At 44.1% G+C, this 26,624-nt stretch overlaps 2 protein-coding genes across 9 annotated transcripts in view; both read right to left on the reverse strand.

The window, feature by feature from the left end:
- Nucleotides 1–146: 146 nt before the first annotated feature.
- On the reverse strand, nucleotides 147–16,622 carry HTRA4 (HtrA serine peptidase 4). Its single transcript, XM_060136429.1, is given in 11 exon segments — nucleotides 147–518; nucleotides 521–570; nucleotides 4,121–4,216; nucleotides 4,624–4,681; nucleotides 5,194–5,278; nucleotides 13,328–13,360; nucleotides 13,776–13,970; nucleotides 14,798–15,002; nucleotides 15,733–15,845; nucleotides 16,219–16,499; nucleotides 16,502–16,622. Coding segments are annotated over 11 exon segments (1,350 nt in total). The 3' UTR covers nucleotides 147–405.
- Nucleotides 16,623–16,909: 287 nt separating this feature from the next.
- PLEKHA2 (pleckstrin homology domain containing A2) overlaps nucleotides 16,910–26,624 on the reverse strand; it is a 57,201-nt gene continuing 47,486 nt past the window's right edge. For all 8 annotated transcript variants that reach the window (XM_060136469.1, XM_060136472.1, XM_060136470.1 and 5 more), the window contains 2 exons: nucleotides 21,260–21,337; nucleotides 16,910–20,822 (listed from right to left, as the gene is read on the reverse strand). In XM_060136469.1, coding sequence (XP_059992452.1) covers nucleotides 20,460–20,822; nucleotides 21,260–21,337 — 441 coding nt within the window. In that variant the 3' untranslated portion in view covers nucleotides 16,910–20,459. The remainder of the gene's footprint in view (nucleotides 20,823–21,259; nucleotides 21,338–26,624) is intronic.

Here is a 26,624-nt window from a genome sequence, read left to right on the forward strand (position 1 = left end):
CTTAATATTTGGTAGATAGATCTATTTGTTTGTGTATATTTGTGTTATATCCAGTTTGTGGCTATAGAGAAGTTTTTAAATACTGAAGCGTCCTTTTTGTCAAGGTTAAACTAGAAACTCTGCCTGTTTTCAGTTGTTTCCTGTCTTTAAATAAAATTTTATCAGCTCCCCAGACTTCCTGGCACCATGTCCTTCTTCCACTTGCCTTAGGAATGCTTCTTAGCAGCAGTTATAACACCCCCAACCTAATGGTTCCAGAGTGTGTGTATTTGTGTTTTAAAGCATTCATTTTCCTTTATTAAGAAACAGATCCTAAAACCCCTTGCCATCTTTGGCACATCTTCAATAGAAACCAGGTAATAAAGCTTTGGTTTTGTTAGATCGTTTCTTTTTAAAGCAAGACGCTTAATTGATTATTTCAGGTGTGTCTGTCAGGATCAACGATTGACTTCTCCAACGAACCAGGATAGAAAGGGAATCATTGGCCTTAACAGCTTCAATCACGTCGGTTGTCGTGTGACAGGTTGTCCGTTTATGCTGACTATTACATCATGGTCTCTCAACCCAGAGCTGGGAGGGGAGAAGAAAGGACCATGAAACTGTAAGAGTTTTACTTATCCCCATCTAGAATTTAATGTCTGTCTCTTAAGACACTACCATTTTGCTGGCATTAAACATACAGACCATGGGCTTCCCTGGTGGCGCAGTGGTTGAGAGTCCGCCTGCCGCTGCAGGGGACACGGGTTCTTGCCCCGGTCCGGGAAGATCCCACATGCCGCGGGGCAGCTGGGCCCCTGAGCCATGGCTGCTGAGCCTGTGCGTCCGGAGCCTGTGCTACGCAACAGGAGAGGCCACAACAGTGAGAGGCCCGCATACAGCAAAAAACAAAAAAAAAAAAAAAAAAAAAAAAACATACAGACCAGGAAACCAGAAGTAGCCTCCATCCTTCCGAATGTGAGGCCTGCTCTAATGTATTCTGCAAAATCACTGGAGGACAACAACCCTATTTGCCTTTCCAAAATCAATATTCTACCAGAATAATGTATAAGAAGTTTGCTCCTCCCATATATGAGATTTGGTTTGCAATAGGGGGTTCAGCTTTTCATTTCTATTAATCCCTGACCTCACTTAACCTGAAGCATACACTCGGCCTTACCAACAAACGTGAAAAGCCCAAGCAATATATATTTTTCCAGACAGTTACACTCTAATCAGTTTGATGTTGACAGCCCACTTACTTGCCCCATCTTCACCCATAGTTTATGGACCTGGAGGGTATGCTGAGCTGCACTACAGAAGCAGCTTCCAGTAAGTCAAAAACCAGTCACCAAGGTCTAAATATTTAAGACTCTGGTTCTAGGCTCCTTTTCCTCAAAGTTGTGATTATACTCAGCCTCCAACATATTTGCTTCACGTAGAATATATATTTTAGAAACAAAAACCAGCTCCAAATACAAAACACTAGAATAAATATATAGCCATGCTGATGATCTGTCTTAAAGTCAAAAATAGCCTGGAAATCAAATTAAATGACTGCAGGAGACACCATTTATGAGAAATGGGGGGAATTCCCTGGTGGTCCAGTGGTTAGGACTCAGTGCTCCCACTACCAGGGTCCCGAGTTCGATCCCTGGTCAGGGAACTAAGATCTCACAAGCCGTGAGGTGCAGCCAAAGAAAAAAAGAGAGAGAGAGAGAGAGAGAAACTGGAAGCTGGGAAGCCCAGGGAAGATTGATAATGTGGGAGGATTACCAAGGTATGTAGAGTTTATTTTTTAAAAAAATTTAAAGGAAGAGGATGTGAAGTTTGAGCATAGAACTAAAAGCAGGGAAAGCCTGAGAAGCAGGACAGCTCAGGGGAATGCCTGGGACAGTGCATAAAGAAAGAACTGAATTCATGATAGTTCTGTGAGAAAGAAACCTGCAAAGTATTACTGAATGAACTATGCACCAAGTATGAGGAAGTGGGGCTCAGGCAGGATGACAGACCTTTTCCGTGTCCCACAGCTTGTAAGAGGCTAAAGTAGGGTTTCATCCTGGATCTCTCAGACTTGAAAACCCATTTTCTTGCCAATCACTCTGCCTCTCAGAAACAAAAGTAGACGCAAGAGCAGGATAATACGGGGGCTAAGCTAGGTTGCACATCCCTGCCCTCTGACTTGCAGTGTAACTCTCAAGGTCATTCACCTCTCTGCACCACAGCTGCTGCTTCCGTAAAATAACACCTGTATCCCACAATTATTGGGGGCTCGAACAACTACGTAAGACACTTTAAATGATGCCTGACATAATAAGTGGTTGATAAATGCCAGCTGTTATTACTGGAATTATTGTCATTATTCTTAGATATAAGTGGGTGACGGCAGGATGATTTGCAGTTTATCAGGGACTTCAAGCAAGCAGTAATACCCACATTTTAATGTGCATCTGAATCCCCTGAAGATCTTGTTTAAAAAGCAGATTCTGATTTTTTTTTAACTTTTTATTTTATATTGGAGTAGGTTGTGTTAGTTTCAGGTATACGGCAAAGTGATTCAGTTATACCTATACATATACCAGTTCTTTTTCAAGTCCTTTTTCAGTGGTGCTCCTGTCACTGAATTTCTAAAAAGCTCCAGCTGATGCTATTGCTGCTGGTCTACAGACCACATTTTGAGGAGCAAGGACTTGAAGAGCTGAAAGAGATAGCTTTGGCCTTGAGCCAGAAGTTAAAAATAAGTGGGGGGGAGAGGGTGGGCAGGGACCAAGAACGTCTAGAAAAGCCTGTGACGAGTCAAATTTAGTAACAGGAGGCCTAACACTTAACTCTTCTGAACAGTTAGTACCCTATAGATTCTTCCCCATGAAAAGAGTTGCCATAATCTAAGCAGACTGTTGAGCTCTTAAAAAACAAAAACAGTGAGGGAGGGATATGGAAGAAGTATAAGAGAGAGACCAGGAGAATATTTGTAGGCCAAGTCACCCTGTCTCGCAGTAGTTACTGTAAATGTCTCAAAACGTCTCTTGCCTTTGCTTTATTTACTGTATGTACTTGTTTGTTTGTTTGTTGTTTGTTTTGGTTTTGGTTTTTTTTTTTGCGGTACGCGGGCCTCTCACTGTTGTGGCCTCTCCCGCTGCAGAGCACAGGCTCGGGACGCGCCGGCTCAGCGGCCATGGCTCACAGGCTCAGCGGCCATGGCTCACAGGCCCAGCCGCTCCGCGGCATGTGGGATCTTCCCAGACCGGGGAACGAACCCGTGTCCCCTGCGTCGGCAGGCGGACTCTCAACCACTGCGCCACCAGGGAAGCCCTTAGTGCTGGCCTCTGATACTGTCATCCGAAATTCAAAGAGAAAAAGTGTTTTAAAGTACCTAAAATAGGTTCTTAAACTCCTATCTCCCTGGATTCTTCTGATTCTTAATAAGTAAGGTAGCAAAAGAGTAGATTTGGGAATTCCAAATTAAACTTATGTCATGAACTCATATCATGAATTCTTGGGCTGCAGAGAACCATCCCTTCCAAAAAAAGAAAAGCCGGGGGTAGGGGGGCCCTTACTAGTACACTCAGCACTGTCCAACAGAAATGTAAGGCAAGCCACATATATAATTTAAAATTTTCTGGTAGCCACATTCAAAAAATTTTTAAACTTTTAAAAATTTTTAAACAGATGAAACTAATATATAATATAAAAATATATTTTAATATCTTAACTCTATATCTAAAATATCATTTAACATATCATAGTTTAATAATTATTAATACATATTTTACGCTCTGTTCTAAGTCTTTGAAATCCTCTAGAAACAGCACACACCCAATATGCTGCTATACGATGATAATCTCTTACACAATGCAGTTATTAAAGTGAAACGCAGTCTCCCCAAAACAAAAAAAGTGTGTTTCAGGGGAGAATATTTTACATTGCTTCTGGGTTTTTGTATTTAAATCAATTAAAGTTAAATAAAATTAAAAATGCAGTTCCTCAGTCACACCAGCCACCCCTCAGGTAGGTGTTCAGTAGCCTCACAGCAGGCAGGGCCCACCGTTATCAGATAGGGCAAGTCTAGATCCTACACACATTTACCACGGGGCACATCTAGTGAGAACAGAGAAGGATGGTCAGAGGCCCGAGCTGCTCTTACCTTTCAGCAGCTGTTCCTCGAATCACCTCATATACAAAAACTCCAGAGGTCACATCATGGAAATGTGGATCTGGCCTTTTCATTTCCTGAAGCAGGCTAAGAAGAGACAGAAGAGTTTTCCCATGAGGTTAGGAAGCACAGTGAATTAGTCTCCTGAGCCCTGGACAACCCTCCAACTGTCAGTGGGGACTCTATCTGCTCTGCTCAGGGCTCACACACATGGGGCAAGGATGCCCTCTAGCTGGTCACCATCATTCTTCCCCAGGGGTGGTGTGATTCCCTGTGCCGAAGCCTAGAACCATTGGACACAGTGAAAGAAACCACTGAAAAGTACAGTGTGTGCTGGTGCCAGCAGATGCAGTCACCTACCCTGTGACAAGTAGGGCCTGCAGTCACGAGAGGAGCCAGCCGCTGTCCAAATGCTTTACCTTCCCCGTTCAGGCCCTCTACCCATAGCTTGTGCTTCTGAAAAACAACCCAGGCATGGTCACACCCATGCTTGCTTCATAGTGAGGGGCAGCATGCGCAGAACCAACTATTTCTTCTGTGAAACAGCCTTTCCTGGAAAGGAGAATTATAACGCGTTACTAACAAAGCCTTCTTTCCTTTTGGCAGACCGAGTCACAGAATATCCTTCCAATGTTAGCTGCCCTTTCAGGCTGCCAGCCAAGACAAACATGCCTCAGAGAACCTTTGTCGCTCGCACAGGCCCACCTCCCCACATCCAGCCCAGGGCTTTCCTTTCCACAATAGTCCATCCAACTATCTCTGGGTACAGCTCAGGCTGGGCTTTGCACCTAGTCCGCTGGTACTGCTGCCTGGATCACTGTGATCAGAGCTCAGTACCAGTGACTGTTTTCTACAGAACTCAAAGGATTGTCTCAGGGACTTCCCAGTGGTTAGGGCTCCACACTTCCACTGCAGGGGGCACGGATTCAATCCCTGGTTGCAGAACTAGGATCCCACAAGCCACGCAGCGTGACCAGAAAAAGGGATTGTCTCCACCACAGTGGAGCCCTTTGAGGGCTCCTGAAAAGCACGGGAGGGGAAGAAAAATTCCTAATTCCCCTTACCTTTCTGTCGAATGCAATCCAAGGGAATTGCAAAGGAGATTCCTGTGGTCACCTTCAGTGTGTTTATGCCAATCACATCACCATCCTGACAAGGGAGGAGACATCAGTTCAGCAGCCCAGTTCTGCAAACTGACAAGCAAAGGAAGGAGAGAAGCTTAGGGTCACTTACGGTCGAGCAACAGGTAGCATCTTAGCGGACCAAGGCGTGCAAAATCCTGCTGAGGAATTCTGGGTTTTAATCTTGAGCTCTTTTTTTTCTTGGCCAAATTACATTGCTTTTCAAAGTGAACCACAGTTTGTATTTTGACACAGATATGAGAGTAAGGAGTATATGCCTTTCCATTCCTTAAATGAGACTAAAAATAAACACGGAAAAGGCAAAAATCTGTTGACTTCCAGCCACACTTCAATGAAACTATTCAGAAGATTCAGTAAATTGACCTTAGGAACAAAGCTCTACGAAACTAAATTTATGAAGTGGGAAATACTTTCCTTTTTGTGCATTTCATCTTCCCTTAGCCTTTGTTAGGTAACGAGAAGGATAGAAAAGAAACTTCCGATCACATTAAAATACAGATTATAATTCAATAGGTCTGGAGTGTGGCTTGAAATTCTGCATTTCATCCCTGCTCTAGTAAACTCATTGTTTACTGGAGAAAAAGCAGGCACAAAAATCACATGCAAAAAAAAAAAAAAAAAAATCACATGCAATGTTAGGAGTAAAGGGGGCGGAGTCAAGATGGCAGACTAGGAGGATGCAGAATTCGCGTCTCCTCACAACTAGGCCACCTACCAGGCACTGGAGGGGGACCATGGACACCTAAGGGGACGGGAGGAACCCCAGTGACCAGGTAAGATGTGGGGCTTGTGGGGAGTGAAGGGGGAGGAGAAGTGGAGGCGGGACAGGACTGGCGCCCCTGAGGGGCGACTGGGGGAAGGAAGGAGTTCCTACACCCAGCGGGACCCACCCACGGTTAGGGGTCCAGCTGGGGGAGATGGTGGGGGAGGGGCGCGGAGGAACGGTAGGGAACGCAGCCAGCACTTTCCCTGTCCTCTTAGGCACCGGGGAACCTGTTGGGCTCCCTGCCCTCGGAGCCTCCCTCCTGCCGGGCAGAGCCCAAGGCCTGCCCCTGCACACCCACCCGGGGCCCTGCCTCTACACTCGGAGACCCCCTCCAACGTGCTGGGCCTAAACCCCACCCACACACCCTCACCCAGGGCCCTACCTCCAAACTCCCGAACCCCACACTCCAGAGGCCCTCCTTTCCATGTGCTCCCCTTCCCTGCAGGCCCTAAGCAGAAGCCCCGCTCCATGCTTGAACATCGACCGCCTAGGCCCGGCCCCATGCTCAAACATCACCTCCCACCCGCCTAGCTCCCACCCCACCCTAAACCCTGCCCCTGCTGAAGTTCCACCCCCGCCTAAACTCCACCCCCCCATAGCCAAGGCTTTTTGTTTTTCTTTCTTTCTTTTTTCCTCTTTTAGATTGGGGTTCTGTTTTACCTTGATTCATTTATATTTTTATTTTTTCTAATAAATCTTTTAGTTTTCTAATTTTATTCTTTATACTTTGTTATTGTTCTCCTTTTTGCTTGTTCCCTTCTTTTTCTTTCCTTTTTTCTGTTGTGGTTTTATTTTACCTTGTTGCAGTTGTTTCAATTATAGTTTTATTTTTCCTAATATATTTTTTGTCTTTCTAATTTTATTTCTTCTTTATTCTTTGTTATTGTATTGCTCCTTTTTTCTTTTTTTTTTTTTCTCCCATGCCACACGTCTTGTGGGATCTTGGTTCCCAGGCTGGGGGTTGCTTTGAGTCCAAACCGCTGGACTAACAGAGAACTTCAGACCCCAGGGAATATTAATCGGAGTGAGTCCTCCTGGAGGTCCTCATCTCAGCGCTGAGACCCGGCTCTATCCAACTGCCTGCAAACCCCAGTGCTGGACACCTCAGGCCAAACAACCAGTAAAACGAATACAGCTCCACCCATCAAAAAAAGAAAAAAATGAAACGACAAAAAAATATATTACAGACGAAGGAGCAAGGTAAAACCTATAAGACCAAATAAATGAAGACAAAATGGGTAACCTACCTGAAAAAGAATTCAGAGTAATGATAGGAAAAATGATACAAAATCTCAGAAACAGAATGGAGAAAATACAAGAAACATCTCACAAGGATCTAGAAGAACTAAAGTGAAAACAAACAGCGAGAACAACACAATAAATGAAATTAAAAATACTCTAGAAGGAATCAATAGCAGAATAACTGGGGCAGAAGAACACATAACTGAGCTGGAAGATAAAATGTTGGAAATAACTGCCAGGGAGCAGAATAAAGAAAAAGGAATGAAAAGAATTGAGGAGAGTCTCAGAGGCCTCTGAGACATTAAACGCACCAACATTTGAATTATAGGGGTCCCAGAAGAAGAAGAGAAAAAGAAGGGTTCTGAGAAAATATTTGAAGAGATTATAGTCAAAAACTTCCCTAATATGGGAAAGGAAATAGTCAGTCAAGTCCAGGAAGCACAGAGAGTCCCATACAGGATAAACCCAAAGAGAAACACACCGATACACATATTAATCAAACTATCAAAAATTAAATACAAAGAAAAACTATTAAGAGCAGCAAGGGAAAAACAACAAATAACATACAAGGGAATCCCCATAAGGTTAACAACTGATCTTTCAGCAAAAACTCTGCAAGCCAGAAGGTAGTGGCAGGACATATTTAAAGTGATGAAAGGGAAAACCTACAACCAAGATTACCCAGCAAGGATCTCATTCAGATTTGATGGAGAAATCAAAAGCTTTACAGAAAATCAAAAGTTCAGAGAATTCAGCACCACCAAACCAGCTTTAAAACAAATGCTAAAGGAACTTCTCTAAGCGGGAAACACATGAGAAGAAAAAGACCCACAAAAACAAACACAAATCAATTAAGAAAATGGTAATAGGAACATACATATCGATAATCACTTTGAATGTAAATGGATTAAATGCTCCAACCAAAAAACATAGACTGGCTGAATGGATACAAAAACAAGACCCTTATAAATGCTGTCTACAAGAGACCCACTTCAGACCTAGGGACACATACAGGCTGAAAATGAGGGGATGGAAAAAGATATTCCATGCAAATGGAAATCACAAGAAAGCTGGAGTAGCAATACTCATATTAGAGTAAATAGGCTTTAAAATAAAGACTGTTACAAGAGATAAGGAAGGACACTATATAATGATCAAGAGATCAATCCAAGAAGAAAACGTAACAATTATAAATATTTATGCACCCAACATAGGAGCATCTCAATACATAAGGCAAATGCTAACATCCATAAAAGGAGAAATCGACAGTAACACAATAATAGTGGGGGACTTTAACACCCCACTTACACCAATAGACAGATCATCCAAACAGAAAATAAATAAGGAAACACAAGCTTTAAATGACACAACAGAACAGAAAGACTTAATTGATATTTTTAGGACATTCCACCCAAAAGAGGAAGAATACAGTTTCTTCTCAAGTGCACATGGAACCTTCTCCCGTCACATTTTGGGTCACAAGTCAAACCTTGGAAAATTTAAGAAAATGTAAATCATATAGAGCATCTCTTCTGAACACAATGCTATGAGATTAGAAATCAATTACAGGAAAAAAACAGTAAAATACACAAATACATGAGGGCTAAACAGTGTGCTGCTAAATAACCAAGAGATTACTGAAGAAATCAAAGAGGAAATCAAAAAATACCTAGAAACAAATGACAATGAAAACACAATGACCCAAAACCCACGGGATGCAGCAAAAGCAGTTCTAAGAGGGAAGTTTATAGCAATACAATCCTACCTCAGGAAACAAGAAACATCTCAAATAAACAACCTAACCTTACACCTAAAGCAATGAGAGAAAGAAGAACCAAAAAAAGCCAAAGCCAGCAAAAGGAAAGAAATCATAAAGATAAGATCAGAAATAAATAAAAAAGAAGTGAAGGAAACAATAGCAAAGATCAATAACTAATTCTTTGAGAAGATAAGCAAATTGATAAACCATTAGCCAGACTCATCAAGAAAAAAGGGAGAAGACTCAAATCAACAGAATTAGAAATGAAAAAGGAGAAGTAACAACTGACACTGCAGAAATACAAAGGATCATGAGAGATTACTACAAACAACTATATGCCAATAAAATGGACAACCTGGAAGAAATGGACAAATTCTTAGAAAAGCACAACCTTCTGAGACTGAACCAGGAAGAAATAGAAAATATAAACAGAACAATCACAAGCACTGAAAATGAGACTGTGATTAAAAATCTTCCAACAAACAAAAGCCCAGGACCAGATGGCTTCACAGGCAAATTCTATCAAACATTTAGAGAAGAGCTAACACCTATGCTTCTCAAACTCTTCCAAAATATAACAGAGGGAGGATCACTCCCCAACTCATTCTACGAGGCCACCATCACCCTGATACCAAAACCAGACAAAGATGTCACAAAAAAGGAAACTACAGGCCAATATCACTGATGAACATAGATGCAAAAATCCTCAACAAAATATTGCAAACAGAATCCAACAGCATATTAAAAGGATCATACACCATGATCAAGTGGGATTTATCCCAGAATGCAAGGATTCTCCAATATACGCAAAACAATCAATGTGATACACCATATAACAAATTAAAGAATAAAAACCATATGATCACCTCAATAGATGCAGAAAAAGCTTTTGACAAAATTCAACACCCATTTATGATAAAAACTCTCCAGGGCTTCCCTGGTGGTGCAGTGGTTAAGAATCCACCTGCCAATGCAGGGGACACGGGTTCGAGCCCTGGTCTGGGAAGATCCCACATGCCGCAGAGCAACTAAGTCCATGCACCACAGCTACTGAGCCTGCGCTGTAAAGCCAGCGAGCCACAACTACTGAGCCCACATGCCACAACTACTGAAGCCTGCGCACCTAGAGCCCGTGCTCTGCAACAAGAGAAGCCACCACAATGAGAAGCCCATGCACGGCAACAAAGAGTAGCCCCCGCTCGCAACAACTAGAGAAAGCCCATGCACAGCAAGGAAGACCCATTGTAGCCAAAACATAAATAAATTTATTAAAAAAAAAAAAAACTCTCCAGAAAGTGGGCATAGAAGGAACCTACCTCAACATAATAAAGGCCATATATGACAAACCCACAGCCAACATCATTCTCAATGGTAAAAAACTGAAAGCATTTCCTTTAAGATCAGGAACAAGACAAGGCTGCCCACTCTCACCACTGTTATTCAGCATAGTGTTGGAAGTCCTAGCCACAGCAATCAGAGAAGAAAAAGAAATAAAAGGAATACAAATTGGGAAAGAAGAAGTAAAACTGTCACTGTCTGCTGATGATATGATACTAAACATAGGAAATCCTAAAGATGCCACCAAAAAACTACTAGAACTAATCAATGAATTTGGTAAGGTTGCAGGATACAAAATCAATGCACAGAAATCTCTTGCATTCCTATGCACTAACGAAAGATCAGAAAGAGAAATTAAGGAAACAATCCTATTTACCACTACAACAAAAAGAATAAAATACCTAGGAATAAACCTACCTAAAGAGGCAAAAGACCAGTACTCAGAAAACTATAAAACACTGATGAAAGAAATCAAAGATAACATAAACAGATGGAGAGATACCATCCTCCTGGATTGGAAGAATCAATATTGTGAAAATGCCTACACTACCCAAAGCAATCTACAGGTTCAATGAAATCCCTATCAAACTACCAATGGCATTTTTTCACAGAACTAGAACTAAAAATTTCACAATTTGTATGGAAACACAAAAGACCCCGAATAGCCAAAGCAATCTTGAGAAAGATAAACAGAGCTGGAGGAATCAGGCTCCCTGACTTCAGACTATACTACAAAGCTACAGTAATCAAGACAGTATGGTACTGGCACAAAAACAGAAATATAGATCAATGGAACAGGATAGAAAGCCCAGAGATAAATCCACGCACATATGGTCACCTTATCTCTGACAAAGGAGGCAAGAATATACAATGAAGAAAAGACAGCCTCTTCAATAAGTGGTGCTGGGAAAACTGGACAGCTACATGTAAAAGTATGAGATTAGAACACACCATACACAAAAATAAACTCAGAATGGATTAAAGACCTAAATGTAAGGCCAGACACTATAAAACTGTTAGAGGAAAACACAGGCAGAACACTCTATGACATAAATCACAGCAAGATCCTTTCTGACCCACCTCCTAGAATAAGGGAAATAAAAACAAAAATAAACAAATGGGACCTAATGAAATTTGCACAGCAAAGGAAACCATAAACAAGACGAAAAGACAACCCTCAGAATGGGAGAAAATATTTGCAAATGAAGCAACTGACAGAGCATTAATCTCCAAAATATACAAGCAGCTCATGCAGCTCCATATCACAAAAACAAACAACCCAATCCAAAAATGAGCAGAAGACCTAAATAGACATTTCTCCAAAGGAGACATACAGATGGCCAACAAATGCATGAAAAGAGGCTCAACATCACTAATCATTAGAGAAACGCAAATCAAAACTACAATGAGGTATCAGCTCACACTGGTCAGAATGGCCATCATCAAAAAATCTATAAACAATAAATGCTGGAGAGGGTGTGGAGAAAAGGGAACCCTTCTGCACTTTTGGTGGGAATGTAAATTGATACAGCCACTATAGAGAACAGTATGGAGATTCCTTTAAAAACTAAAAATAGAACTACCATATGACCCAGCAATCCCACTACTGGGCATATACCCTGAGAAGACCATAATTCAAAAAGAGACATGTACCACAATGTTCATTGCAGCTCTATTTACAATAGCCAGGACATGGAAGCAACCTAAATGTCCATCAACAGATGACTGGATAAAGAAGATGTGGCACATATATACAATGGAATATTACTCAGCCATAAGAAGAAACAAAACTGAGTTATTTGTAGTGAGGTGGATTGACCAAGAATCTGTCATACAGAGTGAAGTAAGTCAGAAAGAAGAAAAACAAATACCATATGCTAACATGTATATATGGAATCGAAAAAATATGGAATTTAAAAAAGCAGTACTAATGAACCTAGTGGCAGGGCAGGAATACAGACGCAGATGTAGAGAACAGACTTGAGGGCACGGGGGGGAAGGGGAAGCTGGAATTAAGTGAGAGAGTGGCATGGACATATATACACTACCAAATGTAAAATGGATGGCTAGTGGGAAACTGCTGCAGAGCACAGGGAGATCAGCTCGGTGCTTTGTGATGACCTAGAGGGGTGGGATAGAGAGGGTGGGAGGGAGACGCAAGAGGGAGGGGATTTGGGGATATATGTATACATATAGCTGATTCACTTTGTTATACAGCAGAAACTAACACATCATTATAAAGCATTGAAACTCCAATGAAGATGTGAAAAAAAAAAACGTTAGGAATAAAAAGCGCTCAGTGATTTCACACACAATTCCTCCTCCGACAAGCAAATGTAATATGTGAAGAGAAACCAGAAACAATCAGCTCAAGGGACTCAGAGAGCATGATCACAGGCCGTGTGTCAAACAGCACTGCTCTCTTGTTGTATCTGAGCAACTAGAAACCCTGGCATTTCCATTAGGGACGTTAAATAAAATTTAAGAATTAAATACACGACAGAGCAACGGATTGTTGTTGTGGCTTTTTTGTCGTCCCTAAGCAGGTCAATACTAAATTAGCATTTTGGAATGAGACTTAGTTCTTCACATGCAGAAGCAGGGGGTCTTCAAGGATATACATTACATAGTACAGTTGTCATTTGACATAATTTGGGTTTAGTACCCAGGACTTTTTTAAGTACCCAATGAAAGCCGAAAGCACACTGAAGAGATGTAAGTAGGTGTTAAGGAAACCCTGACCCCCTCGGCTGGAGGAGCTCACATGCCAAGAGGACACATCCATCACAGATCTTACATTTTTCCTAGCCCTTTACTTAAGATGCAATAATGGAAAAGCATCGTACCACAAATCTCTACACAAGAGCGACATCCCAGTCTGCATCATGAAATTTGTCAAGTTTTTGAAAGTTAAGCAGCAGCGTGAAGCAGCGAGGAAAGTGGTCACTTACCAAATTCACCAGAGGCCCCCCAGAATTCCCATGCTGAAGACAGAATTTGAAAAAGCCATCAGTACTTTTCTCCCAGTCATCTATATATAGTTCCCAAAGAGGTTTCCCAAAAACAGCCTGCCCTAGTGAGCCCCTGTTTCCCCAGAGCAGGCGAAATTGGGCCCCATCATGATCATCTCCGAAGTCGGTGCAGGTAAAGAACAACAGCAAGAGGACCGCCACCTCCTACGGAAGCAGTGATCTCTGCGACAGACCCTAGGAGACCATCCAGTTATCACATCAAACAGGCTCACCTCTAACAGCGTGGCATTCCGTACCTCTCATGAGGATAGACCTGATCTCTGGACATCCCCGAAAGGCCAAAGGGAAAAGAAGGCCCCCTGAAGTGTTCTTCTCACCGCATTGCCAGTATCTTAGGGGCTGAGCACAGCCTACCCCTGTGACTTACATTAATTATGGCATCCGTCTGGATATAGTCCATGCCTGAATCCTTCAGCCCCAGCTCTTTGCCCTCTCGCCGTGTGGCGCTGACAATGCCTGCCGTCCCTGTGTTCTGCAGTGAAAACAGGCTACCCAAGGCCACCAGGAACTCGCCAGCTCACAGGTCAGATGACTTTCCCAGCAGCAATACAGGAAGTTCAGTCTGCACGTGGGTGAGGAGGGACCAGATGGACAAATTAAAACTGGAATCAATCAGCATTTGTATACAATCCATATATGACATGGTCTCCACCATTTCGGCATTTATAATGCAAGAATCACCCACCCACCTAGTTTCTACAACTGCCTGAGTCTTCCTCCTTACACTCCAACTACCACTAAACTCTCACTTGTTAAGATGATAGGGATCATCTCTAAAAATCTAAAATTATTGCTTGTAGAAATTACAGTAAGTAAACCGCCAGTGAAGTAACTGATGAACATAAACTGACATTAGCTATTTACTTAGCACCATTCCAGCTCAGAAGTTTACAAAGTTAATAAGCCACGAACAGAAAGGAGGTCACCCAAAGCAGTGCTTCTCCTTAATGTGCATATGAATCTCCCAGTGATCAGTAGAACTGGGTAGGGTCTGAGTTTCTGTATTTCTAAAAAATTCTCAGATGATGTCAATGCTGCTGGGGTGCAGACCACACTTCGTATAGCAAGGAACTCAAAGCACTCCTTAGCAGCTTTGAATCCGTTACAATCACTTCCGGTGTTCTGAGACAAGCAGAGAAATAAGTTTCCCAGAAGCAGCATCTGTTGAAGAAGGAACTGAAGGAGAAAAAAAGACAGCTGGGTAGTTAATAAAGATTGTTACAGACATACAGACAGGCATGGAAGAAAATAAACAAAAGAAGGAGTGAAGAATAGAAAAAAAGCAAACTAGAAAAAAAAAAAAAGTATATGCCAGGGAGAAAAGACATGTGGTGGGGTGGGGAAGAAAATATCAGCAAGTTGATGAAAATCCTCGGATCGCAGACTCACATTTGGCTCAGTTTTAATCAGGGCAAGATCCAATTTATGGTCAATGTCCTTGACAGTGGCTTCATACTGGACCCCGCTCTGGAGCTCCACCTGGATCCGCTGCTGGTTCGTGAGGACGTGGGCATTGGTAACAATAAGCCCATCCTCAGATACTATGAACCCAGAGCCACTGGATGCAGGAATACCCTCACTGCTGAGAGGCGACCTGTCTCAGCAAGACAACAGCATAAGCAGAAGGCGGGCAAATCAGGGCATCCGCCATAGTCCGGAAGCATGGGAACCTGGCATTTATGAAACATTCTTCCACCACAGTTTCCTCAGACATTTTACTTTTCCCTGCCTGTTTTCATTCTCTCCACATGTAATTAGACTCTGTGTTCAATGTCCTGGCCGTCTCTTGGAAACAGGACTGAGAGCTGATTCCAACTCTGCTTTTACAGGAAAAGCAGCACCCCTCTGCTTCAAAGACGACTAACCTAAGCGTAATACTGGGGGCAAAAGTGGACCTAGTGCTACATTATCCAGCACCCAGGCAGGGAGGGAGTCAGAGAAGTCTGGTCCCGGCTTAGGTTCCACTACTAACTGGCTTTGTGACATAGGACAAGTTTCTCTTGCTCTCTGGGTTTGGGATTCCTTACATGCAAAAGAAGGGGCCGGGCAAAGATCACCATCAAGGTGCCTTCTGGCTCTTACCTCTGACCTTGAACTTGTCTGAGAGAGAGGAGTAGCCCAGATTTGGAAGTCAGAATCCTTGTGTCTCTGCTCTTTGGCTAAACGACCAACAGGCTAGGCAACCTCTTTGAGCCGTTTGATTTCCTCACCGTGGTTTTTACAACTAAATTGTGCTGGGAGAGTGGTTGCGCGGGGCCAGGAGCAGGGAGGCGCTCGGGAACAGTTAGCCCGGGGAGCTTACGTCCTCTTCCGACCTCCTTTACCCGCGGAACAGCTGTAAGTGGACCACGGACGGGGCCACCGTCTCCACCACGGCGGCGATGAAGTTGTACTTGCTCCTGAGCCAGCCTGCGCTTCTGGTCCCCGCAAAGAGATGCTCCATTCTTTGGGCGGGGGTGGGGGTGGGGGACGACCCTCGCTGCCTGACCGCATCAGGCATCACCTCTCTCCTCCCTCTCTCTCCGCTCTCCCTCCCTCTCCTCTCTTCGGTCTCCCACTGTGTATTCACTGCGGTCGCATGAGACCAGACCTGTCACCCCGATTTGAAAATAAAAGGGAAGACGGCGGCCACCAGCTATAGGGAGGAAATTGGGGAGCAACCACATGGGAACCGGTAACCGGACACCTAAGGAGGGAAGAAAATCGGTACCTAGGAGGCGTTGAATCGCTCTGGCGATGCAGCAGGGAGAACCGCGCGAACGGAACTCGCTCCTGAAGAGGGCGCGGAGAGCGCACGGCCCTCCGCTCACCTGGGGCTCCACAGTCCCCCGCTTCTGCACCGCCACTGCCGGGAGCGCGCCACGGAGGCGCGCGGCGCTGTTCTCGGCGCGGAGCGCGCACAGGCTGGGGTAGGTGCGGCCGTCGCCGCAGCACGCGGCCGTCCCCCGCCGCCGAGAAGCCGGGGCGCGGGCGGCGCACGGCCGGCCGAGTGCCCCGCCGCAGGCCTCGCCCTCGGCCGCGGCGCAGACGCGGCAGCCCCCGCAGCGGTCGAGCCCCGGGGCCGTCCCCCGCCGAGCAGGGGGCGCAGTGGCGGGCACGGCGGCGCGGGCCCGGCCCTCCTGGCCTGGACTTCTTTTCCCGGAGACGCGGGCAGCGGCAGCCACGTCAGGACGAACGGTCCGAGCCCGGCGGGCCGCAGCAGGGGTCTCGTCATCCCGCTCCCTTCCTCCTTCCTTCCCACTTTCCAGTGGACTCTCCTCTGGACCCGCAGCTGCTCTCAGACGAGCAACGCTTCCTCCGGACTGGGATGCCGCCTCCTTCAGCCCCCGACTTTAAGGGGCAGAACCTGGCAGCCCTCTCCACACACACCGGTTCCCCACCCCGCCCCGCGTCCCGGCCCTTCCCCCACCTCGTGGAATTCAGAACACCAAGAACGGGGGCAGACTGACAACTCACCCACCCACGGACAGACGATCAGAGTTAGGAAAACACACAACCTACTTCAGTATTTCACATGGTTTTTATTACAAAACAAGCGACAAAACAGTTTTAGAAAATTATTTTTTGCTACATACCAAGTAGGAGATCGCTTAAAATGAGAAGCGTAAGAGTTTCCATGCACTCAGCTCAGCCTACAAGTGCATTTCACAGCTGAAACATACTGGTTCAAAACACAGAATCATGCTACACCTTGGGGAGCAGCGGGGGAAGGGGTCAAACAGTATGTTTTGGGGCCAAATAATCTCTTTATTGAAACTCTACCAAGCATGAGTGACTGTAATTCACTACTGCAGGCAGTAACAGAGAGAAGAAGGGACTAAGGAAAAAAAGTGACATTGGTAGAAAAGATGTAATAAATCTGTCCGTTTCTGACATGTTCAAACTTTATAAACAAAGCTGATTTGGGAAACTCAGTTTCCAAAACTCTGCTACTTCCTTATACCAATTTATCTGGTTAACAGTGAAAACAAACATATCAAATCCCACTGCTCAACTACTGAATCTGCCACTTATTTATTGGATCCTTTCAGACCATATCAGAGCAGTTACATTCAGGGGAAAAAAATAAAACAACAAACCACCTTCTGCTTCAAGTGAACTATAAAGTTGGACTCTTTCTCATGGGAGCTCAGCATTCTATTCAGAAACAGATGTGTAACTCTGCAATTTTCACCTGAGATCGCTTTACCTGATGGACACCTTAGTACGACTGTCATCTCACAGAATGCAAAAGGCCAAACTACGTTCACCAGCCATCAGCTGACCCTGAGCAAGCAATTCCTTAACTTTCAAGAACAGTGGACAATAATAGTTCACCTATGGGGAGACACCCGAAGCTGTTACACACAGTGGGTCAAGACCATGTCAAAAGTCTTATGAAAACAGCACAACTCAGAGAACGTTTTTATTCCACACACACAAAAAAATGCAGTACCTTTTTTGGTTCCTGTTTTTTAAAAAAACAAAACAAACAGATTTATTCCAGAGCCTATGCACTTAACTACTAATCGATATTGCATCCCCTCCTTGTTTTTTCCATTTGGTTCCATTTTTCACATTTGAAACCAAATGCTTTGGTCGTATATGCACCATCTTTGGCTCACATGTGTAGTGACATTAAAAGGTGTGATGTGAAATTAACCAGAAGCTAAGAAATATGAACACGAAAGGAATTCTGAAATAAGATTTGGCAATGAGAATGCCCCTAAGCTTCATTGAAGATAATTATATTTATCTGGTGTTGGAACTACATTAACAACACTCTAACTTGGAATTCCCAAGTATCTGCCAACTAGAATCCTTGTTTCCCCTCTATTATGATAATATAATCTGGATTTATAAGTATGTTTAATTTAATACATTCTCAAAATAAACCTTACTGAATAAGAAACAGATCAGCTTACCATAATGGCCAATTAATTTAGCAGTAGTAATCGAGCAGAGAGTTGATTTAAAAGAGGAAGAAATGGGTAGATTTTCACAAGTTAAACACCAGGAGATGACATCTTTCCATGAGTCAGGGAATGTTTACAGAGATCTCAAAAGGTCCTAATTTATCTTTGTTAGTTCCATATCTCTGTGCACTTTCTTTCACCTAGCCGAAGAATTTTCTTGAGGAAAATCTGAAGATGAAACCTGAGACAAAGAACTTTAAGAATTCGTAATGGCTTCTTGAAACCAGGCTACTTGAAGTATGTTGTCACCTTGATCACTCATAAATAAATAATCTCCAAACCAGGGATTTCTAAGGACAAAAGTATACAGGAGGCTGCAGAAAAGAGGGGAAAAAGAGAGAGAGAGAGAAATCTAGAGTAGATTTCCTTTTTTATATCAGGACCACTAGGGCAAACAATTTAAGTGAAAGTTATCTCCAAAGAAGTACGGTCAAGAAAAGTTCTCAACCTGACACAGTCTTCAAGGAAACTACACTGCCCGAAACAAACAGAAGATTTCCCTCAAGCCACTAAGGATTTTCTGATCACAGTCTCCTCCTCTACTCGTTAATTCTTAATTTAAAGACAAAATTAACTGATCTAGCTGATAAAGAGTTCTAGATAGAACTGAGTTAAGCTCCCTCCCTTTAGGGAACCTTGGTAGCAGTTCACCACATAAGCTGGACAGATAATTTCTCCCAGGCACCCTGGAAATAGGATCTCTTGTCAAATGGAAGAAGGTACATCCTAAAATACGGGATGGGAAATACAATCTATGCTCTTCTACCTGGGAAATCTCTAACCAGCAATGCATAGGCTGTAAATCAATGTTTCTCTGCACAGTTTCTATTTTATTAAAGATATAAATATCTCTCAAGATGATCTTTGTTATCTCCTCACTGTTATGAACGTAGGACCTCGTCAGACGACAAGATTTCATCATGCAAGTACAGACACGAGGCATCACCCAAAGGGCAACACAAAGAACAGAAAGAAAGCAAACCTGCCAAGGTATACAATATACAGCACTTCAAATCAGACTACTGTCGGCCCACGAAAGAAGAGCTGAGAGGCAAGAACCCAAGATCATCTGTCTTTGCGAAAAGAGACCTTTTCTTCTGTCTGGAAAACATGGATCAAAAATTTTTAGCTGGATGAACTCAACACCATCTCTTCCCAGCACCTGCTTTAAAGCAACTCTCAAACTCTAAAATACAGATGTGATGTACTACACAAGTGAATTATCATACACTCATCAACCCTCCACACATTCCAAGTAACGCCGTATCAAGGGCAATGTCTGTTCTGTTCTCAGCACTGAACACTGATAAACCTATCCTAAGGGCCTGACACAGCAACAGGGTGGGCAGGTCTGTCTCTCACAGCGACAGTATTTGGGGTGAAAGAACATCTCAAAGAGAACAGAGTAATTCCCGAAACTGGCTGATGCACTGGGGTAGGGAGTGCATTCTCCCATTCCTTACAAGAAGTCCCTATTTCTTCCCCTATGGAGGTCCCCTGGAGGTTGGGGGAATCTGCCCTGGTCGACATTCAGGGCCCCCCCACGACCAGCGCCCAGATTTTAACACCTCCCCTCAGAATGTATCCCGGCCAAGCTGGAGCCTGGGTGTCCCCCCACTGCTTCCCCCAGTTTCAGTTGGGTGAGTTCCCACCCTCCTACTTCACAGTCAAACTTCAGCCAATGAACAGCAATAGGATAAAACCAGATGACTGGCCTCAAGGTTCTGCACCCGGCCTGAAAACAAAGGGAAGAAACTAATAAGACAAGGACAAGGAACAAAAACTTGGTTAGGGATGAAATTGGATTTCCAACCTCCGCTCACCAGGTGGACCATGGAAGAGTCAAGGTAAGAGGCACCCTGCTCTCCACTGAGCAAGCCTACAGGTCTAACCTGGTGACTTTCCCGAATTAAAAACACTGCACTGATTTAAAAAAAAAAAACAAAAAACAGCTGGATGCTTCCCTCCCCCAAGAGAGCTCCACAGGGATGTGAGTGCCAGGAAGGCCTCCGACTGTCCTCCAGCAGGTGGAGAAACTGAGTCACGGCCCCTTGGACATCTGAGTCCTCCCCTTCCCTCCTGGGCACTGCGCCTCATCACACATCAGAGGTCCGTATGTTTTCATCATCGAGGTTGAACACAAATGGCTTCTCCTTGGGGTGCTGGGGCTCCGATCTGTGCCTTATCCGGGAGCTGGGCAGCACCCCAGAAGTACTGCTCTCCCCAAGTCGAGGCATGAAGAAAGAGTCCTCAGGAGTCTCTTCAGTGGGCAGCAGCTTTTCCCCAGCCTGGGGGACAGGTGTCCAGGGCTGCCAGGAGGAAGCCACGGAGGGGGCTTTGCAGAGGGCCCTTCTCTCCTCCAGAGGCGGCCGCCCTCTGCACAAGACAGAGTTGGGCCCCCCTGAGAGGCTGGAGCTTCCAGAGCGGGTCAGAGAAATGGATCGAGAAAAGGACATTTCCTACAAAAATAAAAGGCGGGAAAAAGAGGAAAGTAAGAGTTTTCCTGACAATGTTTATCCCAAGGTCCCAGGAAGAGGACCCCCTCCAGGATCACCACCCTCACAGGCCCAGAGACACGCGTCTACAGAAATTAAATATGGCCAGCGGCATTCACCCCAGAAGTGTCAAGGTCTGCCTGGCAGGGAGATGTGCAGGACACATCGGAAGCTCTGGTTCTCTATCCAACCCTACCTCACTTCCTCCAACTACTGAAAAAAACAAAAAATAAAAATCTGTACCCAAAGCAGTCAAAAGAGAAAAACAAGCAAGACAGCCCGGGGCTTCAACTGCATCTGGGCACCGGGCTGCTTCCCTACATCACCAAATAAAACCCACCCACTCGGGACAACTCCTCACGAGCTTGACAGTGACTGTGAACAGGAAGGAAGTGACTTACTCTGGGGTGGCACTTGAGGGCCTGGACAGCTGCCCCGATCTCCTTAATCCAGCTGTGCATGTCTTCTGGACTGTCTGCCTGCAAAACACCCACCACACTTACAGAGACACGTCTGGCGCTGTGATTTCAGCTTTCACGCCTGTGACTCAATTCTAAGTTCGTAAAATCACACCATTAGAGCTGGAAGGGATCTCAGAGACCATCCAGGCCGGTGGCTTTCGGACTTCTGAGGACATTTTTTTCCCCAGAAAAATCATATTTGTCACCCCATAAATAAAAGGGCTCAAAGTGGGGCAGAGATCGTGACAGAGGGAGAGCTTAGAGGCCCATCCCTACTGAAGTCCCTCACCCCCTCTGGAACACAATCGGCCTGGCCTCACCCCTGTTTTACAGAAAAGGAAAATGAAGCCCAGAAAGCCAGAGCCCAAGGTTTAGGGCTGGTCTAGATTCCAGTTCTTCTGACACCCAGTGCAGTCATCCTTCTACCACAGCTATCCCAACAAATGATCCCACTTTCAGCTCCAGTCCCATTAAAACCAAATCCTCCCAGACAGGTGGTTTCTCCAGGAATAGGGCTTCTCTCAAAGCACAAGTGATCTGGGTCTGTCCTGAGTCCCATCCAGGCCTCAAGAGTTGCTAGACTTGCAGCACCAAGCTCACCAACATGCAGGGAGGGCACAGCCGAGGCCTTAAAAAGTTCCTCCCTCAGAAATACCGAGCAACCCCAGAAGGGGGCAGCAGCGGCTCTGTGAAGAAAGAGGAAAATCAGAAGCCAAGCCACAGTAGGTAGAGCCCTGGGAATTCTCAGTGCTTTCCAGCTTTACAGGAGCTGAATCCAAGTGAACCTGGCAAACATTTACTGAGGCCTTACTCAGGGTGACACGTGACATCAGGTACCAGGCACACAGATGGGACCAAGACTGAATGAAACCTTGACCTCCAGAAACGTTTTATTAGTTAACCTCTCTCTGTCGCCCTGCACCTTCCCCAATAGAGCCACCCAAAATTACCAGCGTGCATTTGCATGCCCGTGCATACATGAATGCAAACATCACACACACTGGCCTGCAAAATTCTCCACATATACCCCTCACTCTCCCCATCCCTAGAATGATGCTTTCCCTTTGCATTATATCAAGGTAATACTTGACCAGTCTTTTTAAAACCCTCAAATTTGCATGCTTACCCCATCCTGTCCCCAAGCCAACCCTCCCTGGTTAGGTGTGTGCAGGACACTTACAAGGGGAACAGTTTCACACCCTGGCACGCTGGGCCAAAGAGAGGCAGCAACGGTGCCCCTGGAGAAGACCCCTCTCACGCACCATAGCTGCAAATTCACCTGCCCTCTCTCTTTCCTGGACTTTTCTTTTCCCAGTTACCTGACAACCTGGTGGTTTCCCAGAAAGAGAAATCCATCCCTAGTCTAAAAAGATAACCAGGACACGGTCTCCAAGATTCTTCCAGAAGGTATTTTACTGATAGCAGGGCTAGCTAACCTGTTCCACAAGTAGAACTATTGGGAAAAATTAAATGAACTCATTTAGGTAAGGCAGTTTGAAAGAGCCTAATACACAGAAAGGGCTTCATATTAGTCATTATCGTTGTTGTTGTTATTATTATATGAGGGACACAGATGAAGCCTTAAATTCCAGTATTATAAATATGTTTGCTGCCTTCTCCCTACAACTTTTTAATTTCATTTTCTTCATACTCAAACTGTGGATAATTCTTACCTAAAGGATCAAATTGTTGGGATCAAGGAAGGTAACATACTTTTTCTTAATATGCTTGTTTATCAGCCCCATAAAATGGTTTACAGACGGGAGGGTGACCAGGTCTTCACTGCCTACCTGTTTTCTATTGTATTCTTTTCAGCCTTCTTAAGGATTTCTGTACACATGTCTATATTTCTTGAAGTCTCTCAGATTCCTTGGGTTGTTTGAAAAGATATTAATAATTATTTCTATTATAAATAACACTATCCATAAATGCTAATGTCTATTTCTACAGCTAGGAAATTTAAAGTAAAACTGTATTATATCTCAATTCACCTTAGTTGTATTGCTTTTCTCTGGATAAAGTGACCAATTATACATTGCATTGTCCAATCTCAGTTTCAAAAGAATACTTTGCTAATTAAAAAAGTTTTCAACCGTAAGCAGAATAATATTACAGCATGCTTTTTTTTTTTTTTTGCGGTACACGGGCCTCTCACTGTTGCAGCCTCTCCTGCTGCGGAGCACAGGCTCCGGACGCGCAGGCTCAGCGGCCATGGCCCACGGGCCCAGCCGCTCTGCGGCATGCGGGATCCTCCCGGACTGGGGCACGAACCCGCGTCCCCTGCATTGGCAGGCAGACCCTCAACCACTGCACCACCAGGGAAGCCCCAGCATGCTTCTTAATTTATGTAGGAAGTCATATTCAAATTCTTAATTACTTCACTAGTCAATTACATTATAGAGATGACCCTGGAAACAAAAAGTAATGTAGAAGACAGCAAGTTGCAACTCTGGGGGGTGCGTTATATGGAAAGAGCCTCTGCATGTAAATTATCGTCATTGTCAAGTAAATTAAAATAATATGAGCAAAAGATAATTAAAGGCAACTTCTGTAAAAAAAAATAATAATAATAAGATAACATATTTGGGGGAGAAGAAAGGCTATTTTGAATTGGAATGAGATGGTGGCAATTAAATTGTCCATCAGCAGAATAGCATTTCTTACAGATTTTCCTTCTAGGGGAACAGAAGTTGATTTGGTGGGGAAATGTGAGAAGACAGAGGGAAAGATGGGGATGGGAGCTAAGGGAGAGACAAAGGTCTCCCGCATCACACAGGAGATGGAACGTTCCCATTAACCAGATTGCAAGACCCCCATGATGACAGTCCAATAGTCAGTTTCCAGGGCTTTTTAAGCTACTTTTAGTCCTTTTATCACCAGAGCAAAAAACCCCCCACCCACAAGCCACAGACCACCTATCTGACTGTCCTTTGAGACAGTCAACAAACACTCACTCCTTCTCTAGGAGCAATCACTCAACCAACCTAGGTGTGCTCACCCCAGCTCCACTTAGCAAGGAATCCTGAATCAGAGAACACTGGGAATCACCTGACTTAACAGCTGGAAACTCAAACACAAGAATCCAGATCCTCTAGAATTCGTTCAGATCATTTCCAATTCTCTAATATAAACAATACTGCTATTCACATCTTCGTGTATAAAGCTTTTTTCATACTTAAGATTCTTCAGCTCCCAGGGAAGTTGCTAAAGAGTATGCATGTTTTTGCGGGGCGGGGGGGGCCCACAGCACATGGCATGTGGGATCTTAGTTCCTGGGATCGAACCCACGCCCCCTGCAGTGGAAGTGCAGAGTCTTAACCACTGGATCGCCGGGAAAAGTCCCAGAGTATCCACGCTTTTAAGGCTCTTCTTATATATGGCCAGAGTGATGTCTAGTCAATAATATAGATTTCATTTAAACATATATATGTATGTATGTATATTACATGCACCCTTGTTAGAATTAAATATTACAGTTAAAAAACTTTTTTTTATTTTTTGGCCACAGTGCGAGCTTGCAGGATCTTAGTTCCCCAACCAGGGAGGGAACCTGGGCCCACGGCAGTGAAAGCGTGGAGTCCTAACCACTGGACTGACAGGGAATTCCCTTTTATTTTTTACTTTTTTTTTGTTTTAAATATTACAATTTTTAAAAAATCTTTGCTAATATGATGGGAAAAACAATTAAATCTCTTTCTTAAAACATTTAGTATTTGAGACGGAAATTGTTTGCTAATTACATTTCTTCCCTAATGCACTAATTCCGTTTAAGGACATTTTTCTGTCAGATAACCTAGGTAACGAACCCAGCCATGAGGATAATAAACAGTAGTAAACATTATTTTAATGTTCACTAATGTTTAAAACATTATTCAAGGGGCTTCCCTGGTGGCGCAGTGGTTAAGAATCCGCCTGCCAATGCAAGGGACACGGGTTCGAGCCCCGGTCTGGGAAGATCCCACATGCGGCGGAGCAACTAAGCCCCTGCACCACAACTACTAAGCCTGGTCTCCAGAGCCCTCGAGCCACAACTACTGAGCCCACGTGCCACAACTACTGAAGCCTGCACGCCTAGAGACCGCGTTCCGCAACAAGAGAAGCCACCGCAACGAGAAGCCCGCGCACCGCAATGAAGAGTGGCCCCCGCTCGCCGCAACTAGAGAAAGCCCATGCACAGCAATGAACACCAAACGCGGCCAAAAATAAATAAATTTATTAAAAAAAAAAAATATATATATATATATATATACTATTCAAAGAGAAAAGCAGATACTGATCCCACACGAGAAGAAATAGGATATTACATTACTGAGATCACAGTTTAAATCTCTATTAGTAGTTTTAAGAACTGGACTCCACTGGCAACAGAAATTAAGTGAAACCTCAAAAATTATATGCAAAAATTACAGTGTATGTGTATACCTATCTTTTATGGAAAGCCTGTGCTTAGCTTTCATCAAACACTCAAAACTATCTTAAAACCACATCACACAGGTAGCTCCATGAACCATTAAAACACAGAGCTGAAATCCACCCACCCTGTGGTGAATTACTAAGAGACTAGAAAAAAAGCCTTGAAACTCAACAGAACGAGAAGGGAAGTACCAAGCTTATACCTTCCTCTCTTCCTGGTCTGCTTAAGTGTGTACGTGTCTCTGGTGCTTGGTTCAAAAGGAAAAGTAGGGTTTCCGTCCGTGAGGGCACTTTTTGAGGTGAGAGGAACGAAGGGTATTAAATGCGTCACTGCAGTCTGTGGTTTCACTGCAGTCCGATGAGCTCTGATTACCTGGTATGAGACCGGTATCATAACATTTGCAATGGTTTCAAGCACTGAGTTCTAACGGGCCATCAATAAAAGGCTTCCTATATGCACCTCTGGTTACTTCCATTGCAGCTGTCCAAAAGCTTTAGGCATCTCCTTCTCAATCTTACTCCCAACCTCTGCAGCCCTCCCTTTCCAACAAGCTAATAACCCCTACCTCTCCCCAAGAACCAATCCCACCTTTAGATACAGCCCTGCCACATATGATCCATTCAGAGAGCAAAACTGACCAATGGATTTTAATGTAAGAGTATGAAAGTTTATTGATACCAGCTTCTGATTCCACACAGCACCTAAACATTAAGAAACTACGATTTGTCAAGTTTCGGTATAGAATCAAAGAAGATCCACAATTATCTGAAAGAGCTATTAAAATATCCCTTTATTCCAAATACATGTCTCTGCGGGGCCAGATTTTCTTCATACTCTTCCATCAAAACAACATATGGCCAGAGACTGAGTGCAGAAGCAGATATGAGAATC

The sequence above is a fragment of the Lagenorhynchus albirostris genome, chromosome 21 (genome assembly GCF_949774975.1).
Source record: "Lagenorhynchus albirostris chromosome 21, mLagAlb1.1, whole genome shotgun sequence".
In the NCBI taxonomy this organism is placed as follows: domain Eukaryota; kingdom Metazoa; phylum Chordata; class Mammalia; order Artiodactyla; family Delphinidae; genus Lagenorhynchus; species Lagenorhynchus albirostris.